Raw genomic sequence first — 18,642 nt, forward strand, 5'->3', positions numbered from 1 at the left:
AGTATTATCTTCTTCTTCCTCCCCTACCTCCCCATCCCCACTTTTCAGCTTCACTGTCTTCCCTCATTAGATTGTAAGCTCTTGGAGGAAGAGGTTGTTTTTCTTTTTCCTATTTGAATCTTTAGCACTTAATCAAATACTTAGCACATAGTAAATGCTTAATAAATGTTTACTGACAGACTATTTTGGATTCCTTTCAAGACATGAAAAGAATAAGTAGAAGGAACCATGACCACTAGGTTGAATAGCTCATTGCTTTCTGACATCATCTCACTCATGTCTGTGTGTCTATTCAGGCTGTTCCCTAATCCTGGATTGCTCTTGCTTTACCTACTAAATTCTACCCATCCATCAAAAACCCAGGTTAAATGCCACCTCTTCCAGGAAGCCTTCCTTGTGACTTATTTCCTTATGACTGACTTACCTTCCATCTCCTGGGATTCAATTCTCAACTCAAAGTTACAGGTCTCCCTAGAAGTACCAGTATTATGAACAACAGTCCTTATCTGTAGAGAGAAAAAAAATAGAGATTGGATTTAAAAAAGAAAAGACAGAGCCAAGATGGTAGGGAGACTATCAGGACCTAGTTGAATTCTAACATTTCCCTCCAAATAACTTTTAAATAATGCCTCAAATCAAATTTTGGAATAAAAGAACCAACAACAGGTCAGAGGGAGACATTTTCTTAGCCTAAGATAACTTGGGATAAATGCAGAAGTCTGTAATACTGGAGTGGACACAGGCCCAAAGTGAGATAGGAACAGCATTAGGGCATCCTCAATAGCCACTGCAGCCCTTTTTAGAAACTCACAGCCCAGAGACAGTAAAGAGGTTGGACAACTGGTTAGAGGGACTTTTTGCTGACACCGAGTACAGCAAGTTGTGATTCCCTATTGCTCATAAATACTTCCTCTGGAGAGGAGTGTTTATGATCAGAAACAAGGGAAGAAGAACATGATCACAGTTTCTGGAGCAAGAGGAGGACTAGCACTTGTGGATACAGGAGAGCAGGGGTCTTTTCTGGGAAAACCACACTGGAGACCAGGTGACCACATCTCTCTTCAGATCACACCACCATGGAAGAACTGAAAGTTTGCAAATAGCCCAGAATTAGCCCTGGATGCAGTAGCATGAATAAGGTTGAAGCTTGATACATTACCTTCCACCCCAAAGTGAACAGAGCCCTACTAAAACTCAAAGTCAAGACATAGGTGGGGAAATGAACAAACAACAAGTGGCAAGAAAGACCAAAGCACAAACTTAGAAGACAATGATGTGAAAACAGCTACAAGCAAAGCCTCAAAGAAAAATGCAAATTGGGCCCAATACCAGCAAAAATTCCTGGAAGAATTAAAGAAGAGATAAGAGTGGTAGATGAAAAAATTGAAAAAAGAAATGAGAGAGATGCAAGAAAAGTATGAAAAGAGAATTAACAGCTTGATTTTTTTAAAATGGAAGCATAAAAATACTGAACATTACTTTTAAAAACAAAATCGGCCTAATGATAAAAGAGGCATAATAATTCACTGTAGAAAAAAACTCCTTAAAAAGTAAAATTTGCCAAATGGAAAAAAATACTACAAAAGTTTAGTGAAGAAATTAATTCCTTAAAAATTGGAATTTGGCAAGTGAAAGTTAATTACTTCATGAGACTCCAAGAAATAATAAAACAAAATTGAAATTATTTTTAAAAAATAGAAGAAAATGTGAGCTATCTCATTGGAAAAGCAATTGACTCGGAAAATAGATCAAGGAGAATTTAAGAATTATAGAACTACCCAAAAGTTATGACTTTTTTAAAAATCACATTTCAAGAAATTATGAAGGAAAATTGCCTCAATATCTTAGATCCAGAGAGTAAAATAGAAATTGAAAAAATCTACTGATGACCTCCTGAAAGAAATCTGAGAATAGTATAACCAAATCCCCGTTCTCTGAGAATTTGGTTATGTATATTTTCATGTCATTGCTTTCTTCTGAGTTTGTGTCTTGAGGTTCCCTGTCATCATAGTGGATTTTTACAGTCAGATCCTTTTTTTATTGTTTGCTCATTTTTTTCCAACTTGTTTCTTACTTTAAACTTCATGTTAGTTGTGGAGGTAGTCAATGTCCTAAGTTTTAGGTTTTTCTGCTCTTATATTTTCATAACTAGTTCTGGGTTTTTGTTTGTTTATTTGTTTTTTGGTTTTGGTGCTCCTGAAGTGGTGTGATCTGGGAAAAAGTAAGCTCACTGCTCTTCTGGGCTGTGATCTGCTTCTTACCCAGGTAAGGACCTTGTTCCCTTGTAACTGAAAGGACAAGTGAAACTATGACCTGGACTTGGGTAATGGATAATGGAATTGTCAAACAGCACCTGTCCTGTCCAGTGCCAACACGAGTCCCCTGTAATCTCTTTCTAACCAATTGTCCATTCCCTTTACCCTCTCTCAACATTAAGAACTTCCTTACTGTTGCTGCTATCTTCAGCCTCCAAGGCCCACAGCAGTTGTTGCTAAAAGACTGCATTCAAGGCCAGTCCCAACCTAGCAATCCCTCTTTGGGAAGGATGTTTCCACATTGAATATAAGATTATAAGATGATAGCTTTAAAACTGGAAGGAACCTTGGGGTCATCTAGTCCAAACCTCTTATTTTATAGATGGGTAAAAAAAGACCCAGAGAAGTCAAAAAAACTTTCCTGAGACAATATAGGGAATCAGTATATGAACCTAAGTGTTCTAATTCCAAATTGAAATACTATTTCACAATAGTTAATAAAAGCTTGCATGAAATCAGGGCTCCTTAAAGCATTAAAAATATACAAAACCTGATGTGAGTATTTACACAAATATTCAAAATTTGGAGAGAACCTTTGCCTACATACTATTCTCCATGTGTTAGGATTAATTTTCTTCAACAGAAAATTGTGTTGGAAGCTACCATAGCTCTAGACAAAATTAACAGCATAGCAGTAGAGACAGAATTCCTTAGGTGAATTATTCCACTCATGTGGAATGAGTGGGTGTGAAATGACAGAAGAAAATATTTAACTCACTGATATTTTTAAGATAAGCACTTACATGTACAGTGGCTAAGCCACTACTAAATCCCGTGCTGACTACTAGGTCATCATTCAAAGGTATCTGAAAAGATAAAGAAGCATAGCTCTTATTATTTAACATTGAAAATAAATGTAACATTTAGGGTACATATTAAAATTTTGCCTTATTGATTCCAGTAGTACCCCCGCCCCAAACATCATCTAAAGGGCCCCCTTCAATGATAAATCTCTTTGCACTTAGCTACAATATTGTTGTTGTTTGGTCATTTCAGTCATGTCCGACTCTCCATGAGCCCATTTGGGATTTTCTTGGCAAAGATAACTAGAGTGGCTTGCCATTTTCTTCTGCAGCTCACTTTACAAAGGCAAACAGGATAAAGTAACTTATCCAGAGTCACACATAGCAGTGTGAAGCTAGTTGATGTTTGAAGCTGGATTTGAACTCAGGAAGATGATTCCTCCAGGCCCAGTGCTGTATCCATTGCACCACTTAGCTTCTCTGCAGGTAGCTACACTGGTTCTTAAACAGAAAGGACTGTTTGCTTCCAGGATTGTACTTGATTGAATATGGCTACAGATTATGGGATATCATCCCCTTAGAAGAAATCCAATGGCAGTGGCCCAAGTACAATGTAAAGATGTGGTGGGAAAAGTAATTTGCCACAGCAAATTACTTGCAATGACTTAGACATTAAAAAGTGTCCATCTATTTTACCTGCAAGAGTGTTTCATATTTTTATTAGTGACCTGAATAAAGAATATAGATGTCATGCTGATCTGGCAACTCTTTTCAAAAAACTCAATTCCCCAAGTAAAGAGTCAGAGGAAGAGAAATTAAAGTTCTTATGAAAAAGATCTATTGGGAGAGGGAAGGAGGAGAGTTTTATGGATGATAAGCTAAAAATGAGTCAACGTTTTATTATGGAAATTTTTAAAAAGTTAACATGATCACAGGCCCCACTGAGAAATAAAGTGCCTAGAATCAGGAAAGTGATAGATAGTCCTGGTTATATAGATATGCCCTTGTATGCCCAGGTCATATATAATTGGAACAGGAGGTTGGCCAGACACACAATAAAGGTGATGGATGAGAGATCATTAGTAATGATTTTGACAGACTATTATAAAGAGCCAGGGGAAGTCCTTAAGTCTGATTTGTGACTTTTCTGTGAAGTGTTTATATAAAAATAAGGATAGACTCACCTAGAATGAGAGAGCATGGAAGGGGATTTCTGCACCAATGGAGGGAACACCCAGGATGATTATGCTTGCTTTGAAATACTGACATTTATTTGGGGTTGGTTTGCTGAGTACGCCAGAAAAAAAAGAAAATATGCTAGTATTCAAATGCTTCCTTATGGCTATGTTGGCATCCCTACATAGTCAACTCATTTTATTTAAGAGAATAACCTAAATTGTTGTGCATAATAACAAATTTTCATTTTTAAACAGATCAATTTGGAGGGGGTTTCTAGAGGCTTCACAATTCATAGCAATGTGACATTTTTTAATGCCCCTAAGGTAGGTGCCATTATAGGGTCACAGGATAAAACTCTAAAATGGGTAAATACTGTACAGTGTAATGGCTAAAAAGCTTCACTTTGAATAAAAGAAAATTGAGTTCATGTTCTTGATTTGATACTCAGTAGGTGTGTGACTCTGGGAAAGTCACATTTTTCCTCACTTATAAAATGAATAGTTTGGACTAGACCTCCTCTGAGACCCCTCCAGCTATAAATCTATGATAAATTTAACTTCTTATCCCTCTATGTCTTTAGAACCTCTCTTCTATATCTGCTCAATTTTGCTTTCCTTTCACAATTAAAAATAAATAAATAATGATCACAAACAGCATTCAGATCTGGCCTGCAGTTCAGCAACTAGCTAGCATGATGAAAATAACCACACGTGAATGATTTACAGAAGATTAAAATTGGCATTGGCTTTAGAGGGAAGGCTACACAGCAGGGTGGAAGCAGATATAAGATTAGTTCTTATGTCTTCTGATTTCTAGATTAATGTTTTTTCCACTATATGACACTGTTTCTCATACTAAGAACCAAACGGTAAAAAGTTTCCCTTCTTTCCCTAGTATTCAGATTTGAACTTTAAAATAATTTTAGATCTAGAAGACCATTAGTTAACTATATCCATCTATTTTACTTGCAGGAGTGTTTCATATTTTTATTAGTGACCTGAATAAGAATATAGATGTCATGCTGATTTGGCAACTCTTTCCTAACTAAAGGTTTCCAAAAACTCAATTCCCCAAGAGTCAGAGGAAGATAAATGTAAATTCTTATGAAAAAGATCTATTGGGAGAGGGAAGGATGAGAGTTTTATGGATGATTAGCTAAAAATGAGTCAACATTTTATTGTGGAAATTTTTAAAAAGTTAAGATGATCACAGACCCCATTGAGAAATAAAGTGCCCAGAATCAGGAAGATGATAGATTGTCCTGGTTATATAGATATGCCCTTGTTAGATCATATAGGGAGTATTGTGTTTTGTTCTGGATACTCTATTTTAGGAAGGAAATAGAAAGACCTGAGAGATGATGGAGGTTTATGGAGCTTTGAAATCATGACGTTGGAAGATTGATTGAAGTAACTGAGAATGTTTAGCCCTAAGAGATATAGTGAAGAATATGATACCAATGGTCAAATATTTGAAAGATTGCTACCTGGAAAAAAGACCAGCTGATTCCAGGATTAGTAGGAGCAGTACTTACAAATTACGGAGAGGCAGATTTGGGCTTAGAGGTGAAATGGGTTGCCTTGGACACAAGTGAATTTCTCATCCTCTGACATCTTTGAACCAAAGCCTGATGACAAATAACCAAGGATGCTATAGAGGAGAATCCCCTTTAGGTGAGATTTGGCCTAAATGAAACCTCTGATTTCTTTTCCAATTCTGAGATTCTATGATACCAGATTTTTTTAATGTACTTTTTAGAGTTGTTAGAAACAATTAAACAAATTTAATTTCTCAACACTTTTTTTGAGTTACCTCCACTGGTCTCCCAAGGGAATTCTGGTCTGTCATTTTATACTGGAGTACTTCACCTTTGTGTTTGTAAGAAACCTTGATGTCCATATTCAACTGGAGTTTCTTAAGCACAAGTGCATGCTGAGTCAGGGCTTCAATAGCATTAATTGTATCCTGGGAAAAATCAATGAAGAGATATATGATGATCAACAGCAATGATTGCTTAGATATTTTTAACCCTTTATAACAAAACATCTTTCCATCCAGTATGACATTTATCCTCATACAAAATAGTAGCTAGATAGCACAGTTCATGCAGAACTAGACTTGGAGTCAGGAAGACCCGAGTTCAAATCCAGCCTCCAACAGCCCTTGGTAAGTCACTTAACCCATGTTTACCTCAGTTTCCTCATCTGTAAAATGGGGTTAATTATATTTACCTTCAAGAGTCATTATAAGGTAAAATGAAATAATATTTGTAAAGTGCTTTGAAAACCTTAAGTATCATATTTTTATTGTTGTGTTATTTTTCAATCATGTTCAACTCTTTGTGATCCCATTTGGGTTTTTATTAGCAAAAACATGATTGGCCATTTTTTTCTTCAGTTAATTTTATAGATGAAAAAACTAGAGCAAACAGGATTAAATGACTTGCTAAGGGTTACATAAGTAATAAGTGTCTGAAACTGGATTTGAATTCAGTAAGAGGGTCTTCCTGACTCCAGGTCTGTGCATAGTTAATAAGTTAATAATAGCTAGTATTTATATAGTGTTTTGGGATCAGCTAGATGGCACAGTGAATAGAGTGCCAGGCCTGGAGTAAGGAAGCCTACACCTCTACCTACCTTGATGGTAGTAAAGAACCCTTAGGAAAGGGGGAAATCTAACCACCCTAGCCTTCAGACAGTGGGGCTCAGATAGTGCTAAATATATAAATAGAAGGTCTGCCTAGTGGGAGACAGGTAGACTGCAGTGATAGACGACAGAGAGAAGGTCTGATTTGGGGCTCTTAAACTAGTATCTATGAACTTGGCTTTTGTTTTTAAAATGTCTTTGACAATTATATCTCAATATAATTGGCTTCCTTTATAATCCTATAATTTATAATCCTATACACACACACACACACATACACACATATATATATATATATGCATTTAAAAACATCATTTTGGGAAGAGGTCCATAAGGTTTCTCTAGGCTGACAAAAGGAATACATAAAAAATACAAAAATTTGTGTAAGAATCTCTGGCTTACTCAGAGAGTAATCTAGGGTCCCTGGAGGGATGGGGGAGGGAAATGTTGGAGTTAACTCAAAGTGGCCCAGGTCAGAGTTGATAAATTTTCACTGTGATCATTCATATCCTGGAAGTAGGCAAACACTACAAATTTAGGATTAATTTATTGTTTTCTTGATTGTCCAAACTTTAAAAAGTGATGGAAACATAAAGTTGTGTCCAGTATACAATTTTTTTTTTCCAGAGAGACAGAGAACATTTACCAGCACATTTCCTCTGGGTAGAGAAAATGCATACATGCAGACCCCTAGGAAACGTCTTGGTTCCAAATAGCAATATGGAAAATTTGAGACTGGGCTGAAGGATTTGATGACCAAACAAAGGAGTTGGGGACCAATTCAGAGTCGGCACTAAGAGTCTCCAGTTAAACAAAAGGACAGTTAGCTGGTGGAGTGGATAGAGTTGCAGGCCTGGAGTCAGGAATACTCATCTTCCTGAGTTCAAATCTGGCTTCAGACACTAGCTGTGTGACCCTAGACAAGACACTTAATCCTGTGTGCCTCAGTTTCCTCATCTGTAAAATGAGCTAGAGAAGTAAATGGCATCTAAGAAAACCCAAATGGAGTCACAAAGAACTAGATATGACTGAAAGGATTAAACAACAAACAACAAAAGATAAACAAAGCCTACACTGTGTTCAATGCATTATTATATAGAATAAATCAAAAGAACAATATACATTTATCAAATACCTTCTGTGTGCCCTGGGCTAAAGACAGAAAGATGAACATGAAATAGTCCCTGCCCGAAAGGAGTTGGCATCATAATGGGGAAGATCAGGTATACAAGTATTTCCATATGTGTATATTGAATATATATGATATACATATATTTATATATTGTAAATATAGATGGAAATCACATAATAAATCATTATTTAACTGAACTGAATTGTTAATCTCAGGATTTGTATAGAAACCAAGGTATTTTTACTCTTTTTTTGGAAATTTAGATGAGTTGCATCCAATGTTCCCAGAAGAAAGTTTGAATGGCACATGAGTCACAGAAAAGATGGTTAGTGTGATGCCCTAAAATTAAACTCAGTGCAGGCAGACCCAGAGAAGCAATTCTGACCCAGAAGTTAACTATGTAAGGAAGAGGTGGGTTTAATGCTGACTCTCTTATCTACCTCCTGTGTGATGTTGGGTAAATCACCAATTCTCAATAGACCTTAGTTTTCTTATCTGTAAAATGAACAGATTGAACTAGGAATTTGTAAGGTCCCTTCTGACTCTAAAAATCTATTATTCAAAGGCCTACTCAATTACCATATTTGTATGTTTCTGGTGGAAATGATGGAAGTAAAGACATGGAAAAGGACTATACATAATATGCAGGGGACCAGGAAAATGCATAATGAATGAGGAAACAGCATTAAGAAATATTACCTGGGTGGAATAAAAACCACCTCCATATCTTTGTTCTTCAGACAACCATTTGATAATGGGATTGGCATAATTCAAGTCATTCAAAAGGAGACTGGAAAGTAGAGCATATGCAGTGGTTTCTACCATCTGAGCTGTAGTAACACTGGGAACAGTGGTATCTTTACTTTTAAAATCATTTTTCCAAAAACGATAAATGGGTGGATTGCCTAAGAAGAATGAATGGAAAGTAAATTTGCTGAAATTATACAGAATGTAAATTCTAGGATCTCTCCCCTCTCCAAATACAGCTTAGTGTTTACACTACTCATCTAGGATTTAGATTCAAATCCTGGCTCTGTACTTATTACTTTGTGACTTTGAACAAGTCGTTTATCATTTGTGTTGCAGTTTTCAGGAGGCTGGACCAGATAACCTGTGGGATTCCCCTTAGTTCTAAATCCCTGATCTAGAATCACACTAATTCCATGCCAACAAAAAATGCCACATTGATAGAAATGTTTAAATAAATTATAGTATATTGATGTAATAAATAGAATACCATCTTTTGTAATCCTATGTATTTCATTTTCTGCATTTAAGTGATGCATAGACTTCACTAGACAGGTAAGAGGGTCCATGGCCCCAAAAAGGTTAAGAACCCTTTATCTCTACCGAGAGAGCAGATAAAAGTCCCTGGGGAGGTAGGGAATTCCTTATGTCCATCCCTTGGTTTCAGCAGCCCTAGAATATCAGCAGCAGCAGTTTCTGTTTCCAGTGGAAGAGTTTAGACAGCAAGCAGAGTCCAGGTACCAAACGAGGGAGTTTATTGGCCTAGGGTGAATTGTAGCCAAGAAGTAAGAAATAACAAAGCCAAAGTATGGGCACAATTAGTATATATCACCTTTTTTCCATTAATATTTCATGTGTGAAATTAGAGTATAAACTTCATGAGGACAAGGACTTAGGCATTTTACTATTTGTGTAATAATGATGTCACCCTTTTTATGATAATTTACAAATTACTTTCATAGCAACAACTTTGGAAAATAGATTATAAATGGATTTGATCAGTGGGGTGGATTAATTTGATTTATTCCCCCAACATCCTGAAGATGTCTCTTGTCTGAGAGCCCCTGAGAGGTTATACTTCTTGAGGAGTATATCTACCGGTGGCTTACTTACTGGTAGGACATAAGATACTCCTATTGATTGTCTGGCTGAGACTCAGAGGGAATAACAGAGCAGTTATTCCTATCTGTGACCTAGAAAAACAACTTGGGAAACCAATTCCCTTTTTTGTACTCTTGACTTTGAGAAAACAGACCAACATCAATAAAGCAGCATTTGGGGGATGGGGTGAGGCAGAGAACTTATGGCCTGTACAGGTCCCCCTCCCACAGGTGCAGTTAAGGATGGCATGCAGGAGGAGCATACAGCAGAAAGAGGCATGTATTGGACCCATATCTCCTGTGGAGAGCAGGGGAGATTTTGAATGCCTTAGGTAGCAGCATCCTGGAGTCTGGCCTTCTAGCCAGAAAAGAAAGCCATCTGGGCAGCACCAGTCTGGGGGAGGCTCCTTACAGACAGCCCCTAGTTTAAGAGCTGGATTATAAATTTAGAAATTTTAAAATAGAACATACTCTTTAAAGAAAAAAGACAAGAATCCACATAACTCCTACATAGTATTCTGCTTAGAGAGAAAAGTCAATGAGTTACATGGACAATGCTAGTTCAATGGGAAGGGAATTGTTTGTTCAGCTGTCCCCATGTATATTTGCCTTCTGCAACAATAAGATAGCTCTATAGATTTTGTGGGGAGGAAGCTGTGTGGGAGACTTTGTGGGAAAATGGGACTTGCAAGAATGTCAAAGGTTTGTCCAAGTAGCAAATCCAATTCAGTTTGCTTCATGGGAGAGCTAATAAGCAATTAAGGAGTGTATGTACTGCCTATATGTATTTATGGTATCTATGAAGCTTTTGCATCTTCTGTGTTTTTTTGTGGAATGAAATTTGTTGAGTGAATTTTTTGTTGGAGCTGGAGGTCTCTTACTATGTTTGAAGAAGTCTAGTCATGAGCTCTAATGTGAGTATATTCGAAGTTTTCCTGCAATAACTTCAGATGGGGGACAATAAGCCAAGAGAGATCTATGAGAATTCTATTCTCTACTCAAGAATCTATGAGATTCGGCAGGTTTTTAGGGACTCTAGGTTATGACTGTTGTTTCCCAGAAGAAAAACATTAAGAGAGATTAAATGATTTGTTCAAAGTGATATAGCTAGAGAGTTGTCGAAATAGAACATGAACTCAAATCTCCTGACTTCCAGCCATTACCATCCTTACTCTGTCACTGTATTCCTCTCAGAAGGGACTCAGGCATAGGAAATAATCAATAATTAATTATGGAATGGAAATATTAATTGCTATACCTTTAATAAAAGCTTCTCTTTTTAACTTTGAAAAGATGGCACGAAAACCAGGGTGAGATGGAATCCCAAGGGCCAAGGCATAAGACGTAATAGCTAAAGTAAAAGTGCTCTGGGCATCTGTACCATGTTCCAGGAGGTAGTACTCAGCCTTGGTGATTGCTTCATTGATTCTCTGAAAACAAGTGAGGAAGATACATTAATCATATTGTCCACCTACTCTTACAATTAATGCTGAAGAAACATGGAAACTTTAGATTTAGCAATTCAGAAATCACTGGTAACTTTGGAAAAAACAATTTTCATTGAATGATGATGTCAGAAAACAGAATATAGAGGTAAAAACCAGAGTTCCAGAGAGTAAACACCATAACAAGGAATATGAGGATGACAATTTCTCCAGCTACTATCATAGGAGCCAAAGCTGCATGGACGAACTACCACCAGCCTTGTTTAGAGTTGGGGTTTGGAGACCTCCTGCTCCCTATCACCAAAATCCTGGAGTACTGTTGTTCTGTCTTGATTCAGTGCAAAATGGTAGCATTTTCTTTGATGACTAAACTGGGATGAGGAGATAGGTCTTTACTAAATTGATTCTCACTCAGAACCAAAGATATTATTCACTTCAGATAACAGGTCTCTTAACCAGGACTTTATTTGAGACTAGAGCCTAGGACATCATGCTTCTTATCATAAGGACCTCAACTAGGAGGAAGACTACTGGCATTATGTCTAACACATAGTTCTACATTCAAAAAATCTTTTTCAATATGGTTCTTTAGCATCATCCCTCATGACCTTAAATGTAAAATTTGGTCAGGCTCCAGGAAGTGTAATTACCAATATTTATTGACTCAAATACCTGACCAAATCTCCTTTATTTTCCCTTGATACTTAGAAGAGAACTGGCACATCCTCTGTAGTCACTGGGCCCTTGAGGGCCCATCAAATGTTCCATATTTCACTCATATGGCTGGCAGACGCCTACCATTTCCTCTTCAAATGCCCATGGAGTAGTCATTGGCTTCCTTCTCCTGCTATCCTTTTCTTCCTTCCTTCATCCTCATCCACTTTAGCACTTTGTCTCCTGAATCTCTGTTCTGTTCTGGCTTCATTTTTAGTTGTGCCTGATCATTCTATCATTAATAAACTTACCTTCAACTTAGACCTTTTCCATTGACTTTGAACATTTCTATACTCTCTGAAACCCGACTTTCCCCAGAAAACACCAAGTCCCTGGTAACTTTTTCCAGCATTGGATCCCTCTTTTCTCATACCCCTTCCCCTACTACCTCTGAAATGCTGGGCATGACTAAATACTTCTTGCTCCTCATTGCCAATTCCAGACTCTCCTGCTGCCACCATTCAGCAGCATTCTCTTTTGAGGTTGTTCCATGTGTCTGTATTACTCTATACAAATCCTGGTTGTTGTCCTCTAACAGCCCCAAAGCTATTCTTTCCACTTTCTCAGAAAGTTTGGTAAGAGATTTCTAGTCTTCCTTTCTACACAACTTTTGATCTTATATTCAGGGATTTTATTATATATATATATATATATATATCAATGTCTTCTCAAACATTTTTATTTCGTAGTTCATTAACCTCAGTTCCCATAGCCTTCAACTTTATTCTATCTTCTTTATTCTTTATTCTATCATATGCCAAAGATAAAAATTCCTTGATCACACCAAAATTTAGTCTTTCCATTTCTCCTTATCTTTCTCCTAAATCTGTTGATAACCTTCACTGTGACTTCCCACTATTCTATTCTTCTATCCTCTCACAGTATATCATACCTATTAAGGCTTCACTTGAAAGTCTTGATTCTATGATGAACCAGTTACCTTATTGCCCTATCTTTGGACCTTTAGTTTCTAATTCCTTATATTCTTGGCTTTTTGCCATGCATGCTTACCAAATCCTATATTCCACATATGCTTTTTCTGTTCCTACACACAAGCTACTGAATGCTATTAGAGAAAACTATTTAGTCATTCTTATTGGATCCATTACATAGTTATTTAACTAATCTCTAGTACGCTTCACTGCTCCACAGAAATCCTTTTATTCTTACCATTGAATTTTTTATTGAAATCTTTTATTTTGAAATCATCATCATTTTCCAATTTATCTTCCCTCTTAACTCTCTACTCATACCTCAGGAACTATTCTTACAACAAAGAATAAAATATAAAGAGAAGAAAGGAGGGGGGAAAAGTTAAACACCTTTTAGTCTGTTGGAAAAAAAATATAAACTCCATAACTTACAATTTAAAGCTCTCCTCTGGTTCCAATATGCCTTTGCATCATTATTTCACATTAATCTCCATCTGGTTCCAGTATGCCTTTCCAATAATATTTCACATTAATATATAATAATGTGTGTATGTGTGTGTGTGTATTCTATAGTCTATCCAATTTTATGTATTTGCTGCTTCCTAGACATGATCTCCCATTTCTTCTATCTAGGCTTTTGCACAGGCTACTATTTCCCATGCCTGTAATGTATTCTTTCCTTGCCTTCATCTCTTAGAATCTTTGGTTCCCTAAAGTTCCAAATTTTATGGGAGAATTTCATGGTCCCCCTAGCTGTTAGTTTTTTCCCTCAAATAATCATATATATATTAGTCTTCTTACATGTTGTATTCTGGGTAGAATGTAAGCTTCTTGAAAGCAGGAACTGTTTTTTCATATTATCTTTCTATTTTTAGGACTTAGAACATAGCCAACACTAATAAATGCTAAATGGATTAAAAGAAATTAGTTAAGATATTCCTGGTAAAGGTCTGGAAGGTTTTCCTATCAAGCAGCTATCCTATCACCAGATTGGTCTCAGTGTGAAGAATATTTCAGCCACAATGGTACATGAAGACTAACCTAATATGTCAGATGAGAGCTGTGATCCTAATTGGTAGAAAGACCATTCAGATCTATTATATGAGGTATAGAAGAAAAAAAAGGCTTATTAATTTCCATCTGGGACTCTAGAAATCTAGCTCTTTTGGGATCCTAGGTCTGTCATCAAATGTATTTTCTTTTGCACTCAACTTCTTGTGACCTTCAAATTTGATAAGCCTATTAATCTATTAATGTCTTAATCTATTATTGATTTTTTTTAATGATACCTAGAACTGAATCAAGGACAGAGCCCTGCAGTATATATAGAAATTTGATATGTGGTTTTTTGGGAGCTAAGCATGTAGAATAACTTTAGGTGATGGGTATTTATATCTTGAACAAATTTTAAAACCACTTACTTCAGTTGGACATATTTCCAATGACTTTCTCATTCCAATAAGAGTAAAGGCTGTGAGATATATAGCTTTTTCTTTTTCATCTTTAGGTATGGTACCCTAAAAAAAAAACAGCGACAAGTAATTTAAGTAGAATGCTTCTTCAATATATCAAAATATATTATTATACTGTATTATAAATACATTTCCATATTTTTCATGTTGTACATGAAAAATCAGATCAAAGGGGGAAAACCATGAGAAAGAAAAAGCACACAAACGAAGGTGAAAATAGTATGCTTTGATCCACAATTATTTCCATAGTTCTCTCTCTGGGTATGAATGGCATTTTCCATCCCAAGATAAGATCAAAATGGATAGATATAAAAAAAGATATTACAAGAATTATCTATCAGATTTGTGCACAGGTGAACAAATTATGAATAAACAAGAGATAGAGAGCAGTATATGGGATAGAATGAATAGTTTTGAACACATTAAATTAAAAAAGGTTTTGTACAAATAAATATAGCTAAGATCAAAAGGAAATCAAAAAATTGGGGGGAAATTTTTTAAAACTTTTTTTTCTCAATAGTATTTTAAATTTCCAAATACATGTAAAGATAATTTTCAGCATTCATTTTTGTAAGACTTTGTATTTCAAATTTTTTCCTCCTTTCCTTACTTGCCCCCTCTCCAAGACAGGAAGCAATCTGACATAGGTAAAATAATTACAATCCTTTTAAATACATTTCCATATTTTTCATGTTGTACAAGAAAAATCAGATCAAAGGGGGAAAACTATGAGAAAGAAAAAGCACACAAACGAAGGTGAAAATAGTATGCTTTGATCCACAATTATTTCCATAGTTCTCTCTCTGGGTATGAATGGCATTTTCCATCTCAAGTCTATTGAAATTGTCTTGAATCACCAAATTGCTGAGAAGTGCCAAGTCTACCATAGTTGATCATCACACATAATCTTGCTGTTACTGTGTACAATGTTCTGCTCACGTCACTCAAAATCAGTTCATGTAAGTCTTTCCAAACTTTTCTGAAATCAGCCTGGTCATTATTTCTTATAGAACAATGATATCTCATTACATTCATATATCATAACTCATTTGGTTTTTCCCCAACTGATGAGTAGCTACTCAATTTCCAGTTCCTTGCCAGTACAAAAAGAACTGCTACAAATATTTTTGCACTGGTGGGTCCTTTTCCTTCCTTTATCATCTTATTGGGATACAGATCCAGTAGTGACACTATTAAATCCAAGGATATGTACAGTTTTACAGCTTTTTGTACAATTTGGGGGAAAAAAATTTATAGCCAATTCTTCATAGAAAGGTCTCATATCTCAAACACATAATGAACTTTGTCAATTTATAAGAAACAAGTCATTTTCTAATTAATAAATGGTCAAAGGATATAAAAAGGCAGTTTTCCAATGAAGAAACAAAACAATTTATAGTCATATGAAAAGATCCTGTCAATCTAATCTGCTGAGTAGATAAATGCAAATTAAAACTACCTTAAGATATCATTTTACACCTATCAAATTGGCTAAAGTGATTGAAAGGAAAAGTAACAAATGTTGAAGGGGATGTGGAAAAATCGGGTCACTAATTCACTGTTTGTACAATTGTGAAGTGATCAGACCATTTTGAAACACAATCTAGAGTAATGCCCAAGGAATTATTGAACTGCCCTTTCACTCATCGATACCACTTCTGGGTTTGTAGCCAAAGGATAACTATATGTTCTAAAATGTTTATGGTAGCTCAAAGTTGTGGGGATGCCTATTGATTGGAGAATGGCTGAACAAGTTGTGTTGTGTGATTGTGATGGAATACACCTGTGCTATAAGAGATGATGAGTTTGATGATTTTAGAAAAACATTAATAGACATGCATGAAATAATGAAGACTGAAAAGAACAGAGAAAGAACATTGTATACAACAATAGCAATATTCTTCTGAGAACAACTCTGAGTGATTAAATAATTTTGACTATTATAAATAATACCCAAATTAGCTACAAAGAGTCTGTGAAGGAAGACACTGTCTCCAGAGAAAGAACTGATAAATAGAAGTAAGTATAGTATGGTTTTACACATATATGTATATATGCATGTAGCTAATGGTAATCATGGCAGGGTAGAGAGGAAAAAAAAGTTAGATGATAACTTTATATATTTAAAAGGAATAGCAAGTCATCCATAACAGATTTTCAAATTCATGTGAAATCATCTTTTTTTTCTATTCCACTATGTTATGGAAATGCTTGTTTTATTTCCTAAATTCAAAATAAAATAAAATCTTAAAATATCAAAATATTCATCATGGTACCAAGTGTGAACAATCCCTCTACTAGCATATACCACAATCCCTTCAAAGATGATTTGGAGAGAAGAAACCAGGTATAGTGGATAGAGAGGACTTCAGAGTCAAGAAGATCTAGGTTCAAGTTCTGCAAATATCTTAGAGCAAGCTTTGTAATCCTAACCTCTAGGCAACTTTCTAAGACTATAAATTGCAGAAAAGGTGCATTCCTGATTCCTAAATATTCCTAAATATGGAGAGAGTTCTCCATACCAATAAAACCAAAGGTCTAATCTCTATCGTATTCTGGAGCCCCTTGTGATTTTGGAAAGTCTCAATTTTTGAGACTTTCAATTTGAGACCTTGTGATTTAGAAAGTCTCAATTTTGAATATCCAAAGTGTTCAGAGTTAATCCTCTAGAGTCCTAAGTAATAAATGGAGTTGAAAAGGCCCTGGATTTGAAATCCAAAGACCTGGTTTGAGTCTGGGCTCTGCCATTGTCAGGCTATGTGACTGTTAGCAAGTCACTTGAGCCTCAGTTTCCTCTTCTATCACGGCATGGTGACAATGCTGCAATGTGACTGCCTCCCAGGGTGGGAAAAGTGTTATGTGAACTAGGAAGGTTTAGATCAACATGAGCTACTAAGTTCCATTCTCATGGAGGCCTTGTTTATATCTTGGAGCTCTAGTCTCCAATCTCTAATTAACTAAAATTTTACAGTTTGGTTTTATCAGCCACTTCAGGGAAAGGGTAGTATTTGTGGACTCAGCTATTTATGAAATTTGTTTATAAATTATCAATTCATTATATAACCTGCTGACGAGGGTCCAGGCCTGGAGGCATGCACATTTAGTGAGCCAGCTTCTCTATGTGCCTGAAGCAAGGGGCCAACTCTTCAGTGCAAATGCAGATATTCTGTGACTATTTCTTGTCCTCTTACTGCTGGAGGAATAAAAAGTCCTTTGACAGGCTGCTAAACCAGAAATGAGTGTGCATACAAAAGGCACTAATTTTAGGCCAAAGTGATTTTTCTCTCTGGACATTTTGAGGTGAGGAATAGCAATTGTTGTGGGAGAGGAGCAGTGTGCTTTCACCCTCACTACGAACCCCTGCATAGAGATAGTGGGATGTAAGAGTAGCTGTAAAGGATATCTTTTAACAGCCTGTATTCCTTCATATGGAAGAAATTTCTAAGAGGACAAAGTATTTTCCTTTTTCTTCTTACGATATGCTTTAATATGAACCAAAGAACTGGATTCAGACTTATTAACAGAAATAATTGCCACTTACATGTTTGGCTTCCTTACCAGTAATTTTAGTGGTTGATAATCAGAATCGTCCTTGAAAGATCCATTTTCCAACTGACATTTCTCAATCAACCAAAATAATGAATTGCAAATTGAATTTCTGTCCTGTGGTATATATTTATTTACTTGTCCAAATATTCTTAAAGCAAGAGCTGTGAACCTGTCAAAAATAAAGAAAGCTAAGTAGCAAAGAACGGTAAAATTCAATGTTATCAGTGATATAGGGAAATGGGCAATCTAACACATTGTTGGTAAGGCTGAAAATTGGTGCAAACACTGGAAAATAGCATGGCAATAAATAATAAGGGTCATAGAATGTATTTTTAATTCAGGAATACCATTCTCTTGAAATTTTACGCTAAAAATAACATACAAAGAAAAGTGTCTGGTCTATATCAAAGTATTCATAATTTCTCTTTTTGCTAAAGCACAAAAAATTGGAAACAACTGATGAGTGCATAGAATAAATTGTGATAGATCAGTGTGATAAATTACCCAGTTAGATAGATCAAGTAAATGATATCATCAAAAGATAAATATACAGTATATAAAGACAGAGGGAATTTTGTTATTGTTGTTGAGGCAGTTGGGGTTAAGTGACTTGCCCAGGGTCACACAGCTAGGAAGTGTTTAGTGTCTGAGGCCAGATTTGAACTCAG

At 36.0% G+C, this 18,642-nt stretch overlaps 1 protein-coding gene across 1 annotated transcript in view; it reads right to left on the reverse strand.

Moving 5' to 3' along the window:
• C5 (complement C5) overlaps positions 1–18,642 on the reverse strand; it is a 116,898-nt gene that overhangs the window by 30,367 nt on the left and 67,889 nt on the right. The window contains exons 26-32 of the mRNA XM_051979541.1: positions 17,984–18,143; positions 14,375–14,470; positions 11,121–11,292; positions 8,715–8,920; positions 6,050–6,202; positions 3,059–3,121; positions 425–506 (exon numbers count right to left, since the gene is read on the reverse strand). Coding sequence (XP_051835501.1) covers positions 425–506; positions 3,059–3,121; positions 6,050–6,202; positions 8,715–8,920; positions 11,121–11,292; positions 14,375–14,470; positions 17,984–18,143 — 932 coding nt within the window. The remainder of the gene's footprint in view (positions 1–424; positions 507–3,058; positions 3,122–6,049; positions 6,203–8,714; positions 8,921–11,120; positions 11,293–14,374; positions 14,471–17,983; positions 18,144–18,642) is intronic.

The sequence above is a fragment of the Antechinus flavipes genome, chromosome 2 (genome assembly GCF_016432865.1).
Source record: "Antechinus flavipes isolate AdamAnt ecotype Samford, QLD, Australia chromosome 2, AdamAnt_v2, whole genome shotgun sequence".
In the NCBI taxonomy this organism is placed as follows: Eukaryota; Metazoa; Chordata; class Mammalia; order Dasyuromorphia; family Dasyuridae; genus Antechinus; species Antechinus flavipes.